Source organism: Acinonyx jubatus, chromosome B2, assembly GCF_027475565.1.
Source record: "Acinonyx jubatus isolate Ajub_Pintada_27869175 chromosome B2, VMU_Ajub_asm_v1.0, whole genome shotgun sequence".
NCBI lineage: Eukaryota > Metazoa > Chordata > Mammalia > Carnivora > Felidae > Acinonyx > Acinonyx jubatus.
The window spans coordinates 76,889,282-76,898,563 of record NC_069385.1 but is presented as its reverse complement, the minus strand read 5'-3'; the positions used below and the strand labels follow the sequence as shown (position 1 = coordinate 76,898,563).

The following is a 9,282-nucleotide window of genomic DNA, read 5'->3' as shown; positions in this document are numbered from 1 at the left end:
GCATGTAACGTTATCACTCGGGTGGGAAGACTTTCTGAAGCTCCCTTGCAGCTTGCTGGGCATTTTGCTGCTGCCGCTGTACATTTTCTGCTCATTTCTTAATGCTGCTGCTTCATGTGCTTCTGTCACCCCTAAATCTAACTCTACGGCCCAAGATGCCCAAATCAGGGTGAATTCCACGAGCTTCACCAGCGGTTTTCTTCCTGTCCAAGGTAAATACATTATGCAAAATGAGGAACCACCAAAGGATGCAGGCTAAGGGGGAGAGAAAGGGATTCCCTCACCTTTCCTGGCACATCTCTCGTTAATTTCCACCGGAAGGAGGCGCGCGGCCCAGATCCCCCCAGTCTCCTTTCTTAAATCCCCCAACCGAGGGCTGCAAAGGTTGGCGGCGCGGCGGGAGAAGTCCCTCTAGCAGGCCTGGCTCTCCCCCGCCCCCAGGGTTGGTTTTTCCCAGCTGCGGAGGTTGGGCCAGGGGCAGGGGTGCGAGGAGAGTCGGCGCCCGCTGCGCGGAGCCGGGAAGTCGCCGCGACTCCGGTGGGACTCAGAGTTGTCTCCGGAGGTGACGGGCGCGGAGGTGAGCGGTGGGGAGCAAGCGGCGACGGCGAAAACGCGGAGGCTGCGCCGTGGCCCCTTACCATCTTTTGAAGGGATAGTAGCGTAGGTCCAGGGTCCCACCGCCGCTTTGTTCGCAGCCTCTCGCTAAGGTACTCTTTGGAGATGACTTGAACCCCCTCTGGGATCCGAGGGTCTGGCTGGGGCGGGGGGGTGGGGGGGGGGAGCGACAGCTGTTAGGTCCTCCATTTCCTGCTAATCCGGGAAGGTACCAAAAGAGATGAAAAGACTCCTGTAACCTGAAACTTCCCTCCGTTCCAAACCTGAACCGGGAGGTGAGGTTCGGGCGGGGGCGGAGACCCCGGAAGGCGGGTCGCCAGCCGAGGCGGTGGGGGACGGAGCTAGGAGAGAGTGAGAAGTTTGGTCAGGAAGACGCTGGGGATTAAGAAGTTAGACTCGGGGGACGAATCTGATCGGGAGAGAGGAGGGCGGGGGGCTGGAAGAGTGTATATATAGTGTGGGCCTGGGCAGAAGGAAGACTTTACGCTCGGTGTCTCGGGACGCGCGCCCCTCTCCCGGGGAAAGATGTGCGTGGGAGTGGGGGAGGCGAAGCCTGGACGGTGTTTCGGAGGGAGGTCCTGGGGACCGAGTGGGGACGACTTGGCTTGGGGAGTCCGGCTCCCGCACTCGGGGAGCTGCGGCCGCCGCCGCTCCTCACGCTTCTCTCCCGCCTGTCCCAGGTCCTGAAGCGGATCGAGCGCGAGGCGCCAACAAAAGAGGCAAGAGGGTGCCACCCGGGGGCGTCGGCAGGAAGAGGAGCGGGAGGAAGAGCGCGGAGCTGAATGTCCCGAGCCTCCGTGCGTACTTTTTAGAGGGAAGGGGCGGGGGAATCGGCCCCGGGAGGGGGACGCCGGGTGACGAGGGGTTTAGCCAAGTTCCGGCTGCGGCGTCCCTCCTCTGCTCCCACGAGAGGAAAGTTTTCTCCAGACGCTTCCGGCCGGCCGGCGCCCTCCGGACCAGCTCCCGAGCCTTCGGAGCGGGCGCCGTCCCAGCCCAGCTCCGGGGAAAGCCGCGCCGCGATGCCTGGGGGGTGCTCCCGGGGCCCCGCCGCCGGAGACGGGCGGCTGCGGCTGGCGCGGCTGGCGCTGGTCCTCCTGGGCTGGGTCTCTTCGTCCTCTCTCACTTCCTCGGCGCCCTCCACCTCCTCCACGTCGTTCCTGGCCTCCGCGGTGTCCGCCCAGCCCCCGCTGCCGGGCCAATGCCCCCAGCTTTGCGAGTGCTCCGAGGCGGCGCGCACTGTCAAGTGCGTTAACCGCAACCTGACCGAGGTGCCCGCGGACCTGCCCCCCTACGTGCGCAACCTCTTCCTCACCGGCAATCAGCTGGCCGTGCTCCCCGCCGGCGCCTTCGCCCGCCGGCCGCCGCTGGCGGAGCTGGCCGCGCTCAACCTCAGCGGCAGCCGCCTGCAGGAGGTGCGCGCCGGCGCCTTCGAGCATCTGCCCAGCCTGCGGCAGCTCGACCTCAGCCACAACCCGCTGGCCCACCTCAGCCCCTTCACCTTCTCGGGCAGCAACGCCAGCTTCTCGGCCCCCAGCCCCCTGGTGGAACTGATGCTGAACCACATCGTGCCCCCTGAGGACCACCGGCAGAACCGGAGCTTCGAGGGTATGGTGGCGGCGTCCCTACGCGCCGGCCATGCGCTTCGCGGGCTCCAGCGCCTCGAACTGGCCAGCAACCACTTCCTCTTCTTGCCTCGGGACGTACTGGCGCACCTACCCGGCCTCAGGCACCTGGACCTGCGCAACAACTCGCTGGTGAGCCTAACTTACGTGTCCTTCCGCAACCTGACACACCTACAAAGCCTCCACCTGGAGGACAACGCCCTCAAGGTCCTTCACAACGGCACCCTGGCGGAGTTGCAGAGCCTGCCCCACGTCAGGGTCTTCCTGGACAACAATCCCTGGGTCTGCGACTGTCACATGGTGGACATGGTGGCCTGGCTCAAGGAGACAGAGGTAGTGCAGGGCAAAGCCAGGCTCGCCTGTGCATTCCCGGAAAAAATGAGGAATCGGGCCCTTTTGGAACTCAACAGCTCCCACCTGGAGTGTGACCCTATCCTCCCTCCATCCCTGCAGACTTCTTATGTCTTTCTAGGTATTGTTTTAGCCCTGATAGGTGCCATTTTCTTACTGGTTTTGTACTTGAACCGCAAGGGGATAAAAAAGTGGATGCATAACATCAGAGATGCCTGCAGGGATCACATGGAAGGGTATCACTACAGATATGAAATCAACGCGGACCCCAGGTTAACAAACCTCAGTTCTAATTCGGATGTCTGAGAAACATTCGAGGACAGCTATGCATGAGATGTAGACTTAAGCTTTATTCTGTCCTAAGCTTGCTCCACTTCCACTCTCCACTATGGACACCACTGACCTTGACTGAAAGCAGTGAAGGGAATTTGCTCCCTTGTTATGTGAAGTTTCTTGGTGTGTCCTGTTAATGTAAGACGATGAAAAGCTGTGCGTAGTGTTTTATCCTCTTCCTTTTCTTGGAACTCAACTCGTGTGGATGGATTTTTCAAGTTTCAGCATGAACATGGACTCCCGGCTGTCTGTTTCTCTTAGTACAGTTCGAGGGGTAGCCAGTGTACCCATAACACGGATAGCATTCAACAAGAGCTGCCTCAACTTTTTTGAGAAAAATACTTTATTCATAAATATCAGTTTTATTCTCATGTACATAAATTGTGGAGAAAATAAATGCATTCCATAGACTGCCTGCAGATCTTAGCAAGCTCTTCAAAGTTAACTCCATAGTACACAGGAGCACCTGCATCCGAGAGCATGCTTACATTTTACTGTTCTACTTATTACAGAGAATAACTTGCAACTTCAGATAACTTCTTTGACAAAGTAAATTACTTTTTTGGTTGCAGTTTATATGAAACTGAAGTTTTTTTAATAAACTGCATTGAGATCCAACAGACTATATTGTTAAGAAAAACTTCAATAAAGATTCTTAAAAGAACTACAGTTGTGTTCAAGTTTGCTATTTGAAATAAAAAGGAGTAGGAGTAATGTCTTCTATAAATAGATTTTGGGAATAGTTTTGAGATGGTGGATCCATTCAGGATTTAAACAGAGTTGAATATTCATGTGATAGACATCTCATGGTCCCAAAGTTAATGCTATTCATGAAGCAATTTTGAAAGAGTGTTATAAAGTTGGTAAGGTAAGAGGGAAGAGTTCTGCATCTTAAACAGCTCACAGTTTGGAGCTTTTTCTAGACTACGTTGTTAGAATGGAACAAAATTATTTGCTTAATAAAACTTTATATATGAAATTGTTCTGCGGGTTTTTAGAGCAGACCAGGAAACATCTAATGCAAATAAATGTTTCCAAACGAAGTGTCTTAAAGAAACAGAATATCCTAAAATAAAAGACTTAAAAATGTAAATTAAAAAACATTTCCTAAGATCATAATGTAAATTGGAACTTAGATTTTCTTGAGAATATTTTTTCTAAAACATTTAAAATGGAATATACATGGTCAATAGTTTATCAGAGATCCTGCTTGTATGTTTAGAAAACTGTCATGATAGGCTATGAATTTGAGGCAATAACCACAGATAAATGTCTATGTCCATAAACAAGTGTCTCAACTAATCATAGGTTATGTTCAGTTCAGTATTTAAGAATTTGGGGATATTCCGATTTTGCCTAATCTCTACATACACCTTTGTGAAGAATAAATCACATTTAAGAGTAAATAAAAGCAATAGGTTAATCAATTGACACTATCAATAATAGACAAGATTTTCTTTTGCTCAGTTTGTTATGAGTCAATTAAACTTAAAAGTAAATTCCATTAATCTCCAAGCTATTATATACAGTGACTTAAATTTAGTTGTTATTACTTTACAGTGTAGGTAAACTTGTATCAGTAAGTCTCAGGGCCTTCTTTCTCTTTAAATTGATTATGTTTTACAGTGTTTTATATTTGAAATAAAATTTCCATTTCCATATTTTTATAAATGAAATTGGAATGTAGAACTTTAGGTTCTAGTGGTCTTTGCCTATTTCTTCTCTGAGTTAAACTGGGAAGTTTTCAAAATAGGGTTAAAGATGTATGAATCTGTTCCTTGTTTAGACTCTAGTTGGAATATGAAGTTTTAACTATATTAACTTTCATAAGGCTCATTTTATGAAATATTACAGTATTTATTACTTACAGGTTCTATTTCAGATCCTATAACTAATCACCCGAGAAAAGGTTAAATATACGGTACTAAATATTCCATTAAACATTTTAAGTGTTCACCAGGAATTCATAAACTGGCTGGCTGCCATTATTTCCTAGGAATGATGAAGATATTAGCCTGCCAAAAATAGTGAAAGCATCTAATAAATAAGGGCACACACACCATGTTAGAAGTAGGCTACTGATGGACTTTCACTGGGAAGTCTGCTGCTACTGTGGAAAACAAATTGTAATACTTATAGTCTATTTAGAAGAATTCTTTAGTCCTCATATAATAACCTGTTAAAAACTGAGCTGTATCTAAGATCCAGGGAAGCAGTAAATTCATTAGTTTTTCTCATCTACTCACTGAAGCAAGATCTGGAGTAAAGTGAAGCTGTTTTCACTTTAGGTGGATGGCTTTTTTGAAGTTAACGATTTCTTGCTTCTTTTTCATCCCCTTGTTTCTTCCTTTGTGTGAACTTCCCAATTTGCTACTGCTCCCTTTTCTGTCACATCACTCCTTGCTATTCTCCAATACATGGCAATAGAACATTCTTCTGACAAAAAATATTACTCTTTGGAAACAATTGCTATTGTGCAGTCATAATACTCGAAGTCTATAACTTCTAAGGTAGTCTGAGATAAATCCAATATGTATAAGTGAATAGAAAAATGAAATAAAAGTATCATCACTTTATTTAAGCGTACTTGTTTTAAAAGCTGATCTTTAGTACCATTATGCATTACTAATCCTAGAAACCTGTAAGTGATCCATTTAAAAGAAACTATTTTGGTTGGTAATATACTTTATTACTCAGCTTGAAACAAAGCTGTTTCAGCAAAACCATCCTTCATTTATCCTTTACAAGTTTCTTTTGAAGGAAGTTAGAAAATACTTAAAAATTTAAGCACTTGATAAATTCCTCAATTTAAAAAGCTATTAAAATGTCCAATACATTTCTATTTAAAATGCAAGATTTTAGGATAATACACTATTTGACCCTGAATTGCAGCTGCCTCCTTTCAATGTAATCATTCAGTTTGATACATTAATATGTGTATACATCATCAATTTTGCTGCCTGGTGTGATTCGATGGTGACCTGTAAGGCACATTTGTACCTTATGGCTGAAGGATTTTTCCCACAAAACCAGGAGAATTTGAAGCATAGTCAATAAAAATTTTTAAGGAAAAGGAGCTACATAAATTGATACTATCAATAATAGACAAGATTTTCTTTCTTTCTTTTTTTTTCCCAGAAGTGAGGAAAGGCTTGGTTGAAATAAATGAGCAAATCACTAGTGGTAAATCCTTTAAATTATCTTGATTGGCAGAAAATTTGGATTATGCTCAATATTTAATTAGAAATAACATACCTTTGTTTTCTGTCTTTTAACATAAATTAGATGTTAGAAAAAAAGAAAGAAGGAAGGAAGGTCCAAATGAACTGTGATTGTTTCCTTATGGATTCCGTTTTACTCTGTCCCTTTTGGCTAATGTTCCAATATGGGCTTACCTTCTTGAGGACATTCCAGCCTTTGCAGCTCTAGGTTGGAGTTTTTTCGTATCATTTCTGCTTTCCATTTAAGTTTTTCTCCAAAGAGTACACTAAAAGAGACAACCATGAGGATGTGCAAGGTTAAAAACAATTTGGCACGTGCTTTCTTCTTGCTCCCAAATCCATTTAGTCATCCAGCCTTCATAGAGCAGCACCATAAAGTGAAGACTGACATTTTTTAGATGAGATTCAGGTTTCACTTTTATATTTGTGTGAGTATTTTTCACAGTAAAGGAGAGGGAAGAGAGGAAATTATATTTCTAGATAATAAATGAAAAATACCTTCACAATGCCTTTTTAAAATCTTTCAGTAATATTGCAGTGCTGCATTAGAAATAATTAAGAAAACATATTCTGTATTGTCAGGTGATCCTGTCTTCTTTTAGCTGGAGAAAAACAGCTCCTCGAGGATGTTTTGTACAGTTCTTATCCTTACCCATTTTTATCCGTTCTTATCCTTACAAATGATTCAGAAACTCAAGCTGGCTTCATTTGTTTTTTATCTTAAAACATGGTCATGGTTAAAAAAAATCTAGAGTTTAAAAAATATTTAATTTGTGTTGATGCAATTTTGACAAGAGTAAGAACTCCTAGTATTTCAAAATGGGAGGAGTTTTAGATGTGTGAAGCCCAATTTCCTATTCTATAAATGAAGAAACTAATAATTGTGATATATCATTATGTTATATATTGACAACTAGGATTAGATATCAGGGTTCCTGACTCCCCTTCTAATATTCTTTTTGTTACTTGATGGCATTACTAATTACCTACCTTTAGACCTTTGGAATTCCCATGTTTAACATAAAAAGGCAATTGCTATGAATTTGTCTCATTGTTTTTGCTTTGCACTTATTAAATATGTTTTGGTTTGATCTAAATTTCACTTCCACTGTGTTAAAAATTACTATGTTTCAGGCCCCTGAATATGCCTTAAATACGTTTTGAGATAATTTTTTCACAGGAATCTTATTACTTTTAAAGCTCCTTGAGTCTATGATAGGAAATATTTTGGAAATGTAATAGTGGTGTTTCTTTTGAAAAGAAAAATAAAACTGGAAAGCTGTGCTAGCTTGTGTAATTCTATCTTAAAAAATGAGTTAGCTCAGCTGGTGAGAACACTAAACAAATGAGACCAAGTTCATGACCATGGAGACAGTCCGTTTTGCATGCTCCGGTCTGTGCCTGTTCCAGGTGCATGCTGCAACCCTTCCTTTGAGGGCCTGGACCTAAAGGCACTCTAAATCAATGCAAATTTGTGTCACCCAGGACAACCAGTGGACTGATGGGCCAAACCCTGGCAGCTGTACTGCTGCTGTGTTAGTTTACCGTCTTTACCTACGCAGGACCAAACATGACCGTCCCCATGCCCTTGCTATAGTATGTATGCCACAGATCACAAAAGGTTTCTCATTTATGTGACTTTTAAGAAAAATCTCTCATGAGTGCCTTTTACTACATCACAAGGGAAATAGGTTTGCTTTGCTATTTGAAATGAAAATGTGGTCTAAGATTCAGGATCACGATTACTATGTCACAAACTTGTATGTGGATGTTTATAAAAAACAAACGTAGTTTATGTTTAGCTGACATTTTATGATGGTAGGGTTTATTTGTGATTCACAATTTAAGGTCATTAATGTAAGGGTACAGTTGTTTTTAAGGGAGTAGAGTCTTAAAATATGACTATAATACTTTGTGTGAAAAGTAGATATTCAAAATAATATGTTTAAAAAAACCTGAGGATGTTATCAACATAGGCTTTTTAAAAAAATTGAATTTGATAGATTTCCCTACTTCTCTAGCCCTAGAATCCTATTTCTACTCCTGTATCTTCTCCCAAGGAAAACTATGATACACAACATTTCAAGGTGACTGTTTGCACGCAGGAGAATTGGACTGACTGAAACATTAGGTGGGTCAATTTACAAATATACATTTCTCTGTATGAAACAGTTTCTCCAAGTTTTATAATACAGTTAGTGAACTGTTTTCAAAGAGGACTATCTTTCACTTGGACACATTCTGCCACTATTCTTATAGACTACGGCAAACACGTAGGAATTAAACATTTAAAAATGCTTCAATATTGAGATAAACTGCCTTCTGTTTATATCACATGGTATCTTGTCTTTTCACTTACAATGTTGTGAACATTCCCTGGTATCATTGAAAACAATTTTATATCTGGTTTTAAAGTGCACAGTCAGTCACATATTTTACACATATACGATGCTTCTTGCAATTTTAAGTAATGTTCTAATGAGCATTGTTGTACCTACCTGTGTTTCTACATCTTTCATTTTTCCCTTAAAATAGATCTTTGAAGGAAAATTACTGCATCAGAAGGTATAATGTCTTTTTTCTAACTTTTAAAAATATTTTTGATGTCTACTTAAATTAGGAATATTAAACATAGACCAGCATAGTTCATTATATATTTTAAATCTCACATCAAACTTTTTACAGAATGTTGAATGGTCTGTGAATAGGATTTTGAATAGAAAGAAACCTTAAGTGGCTAGTTAACTTGTCACTGTTTTTAATCCACAAATGTCTACTTTTTGTTAAAATAACAAAATTAGGGAATAGCTAAGCAAGCCCGTTATCCAGTTAAAAGTGTGTGTGTATGAGTACGAGTGTATGTGCACTACAAGGGTGGGAGAGGCTGTGTGGGATATGGAGGAACATCTGGAAAATTAACTTAGCTAGTTACATGTTAGCAAGCAGTTTCAAGACAAACCTATATCTGCCTGAATTCTAATCTTTTTAGATAATTGGTGTGTGCGTACTTAGAATTAATTTAGATTCCATGCACGTGATTTAATTGTCCTAATCTTACTGTTAATTTGCTTTCAAATTTCAGTGAAGTCCTGTGAATCATATATTTAGTTCATTCAATAGATATTTATTAAATGTTTTCT

General features: G+C 42.4%; 1 protein-coding gene across 1 annotated transcript; it reads left to right on the top strand.

Annotated features, from left to right (window-relative positions):
• Positions 1-1,494: 1,494 nt before the first annotated feature.
• Positions 1,495-3,586, top strand: TPBG (trophoblast glycoprotein). The gene has a single exon (XM_015066188.3). It carries the CDS (start codon positions 1,635-1,637, stop codon positions 2,892-2,894), a length of 1,260 nt encoding a protein of 419 aa, XP_014921674.2. The 5' UTR covers positions 1,495-1,634; the 3' UTR covers positions 2,895-3,586.
• The last annotated feature ends 5,696 nt before the right edge of the window (positions 3,587-9,282 follow it).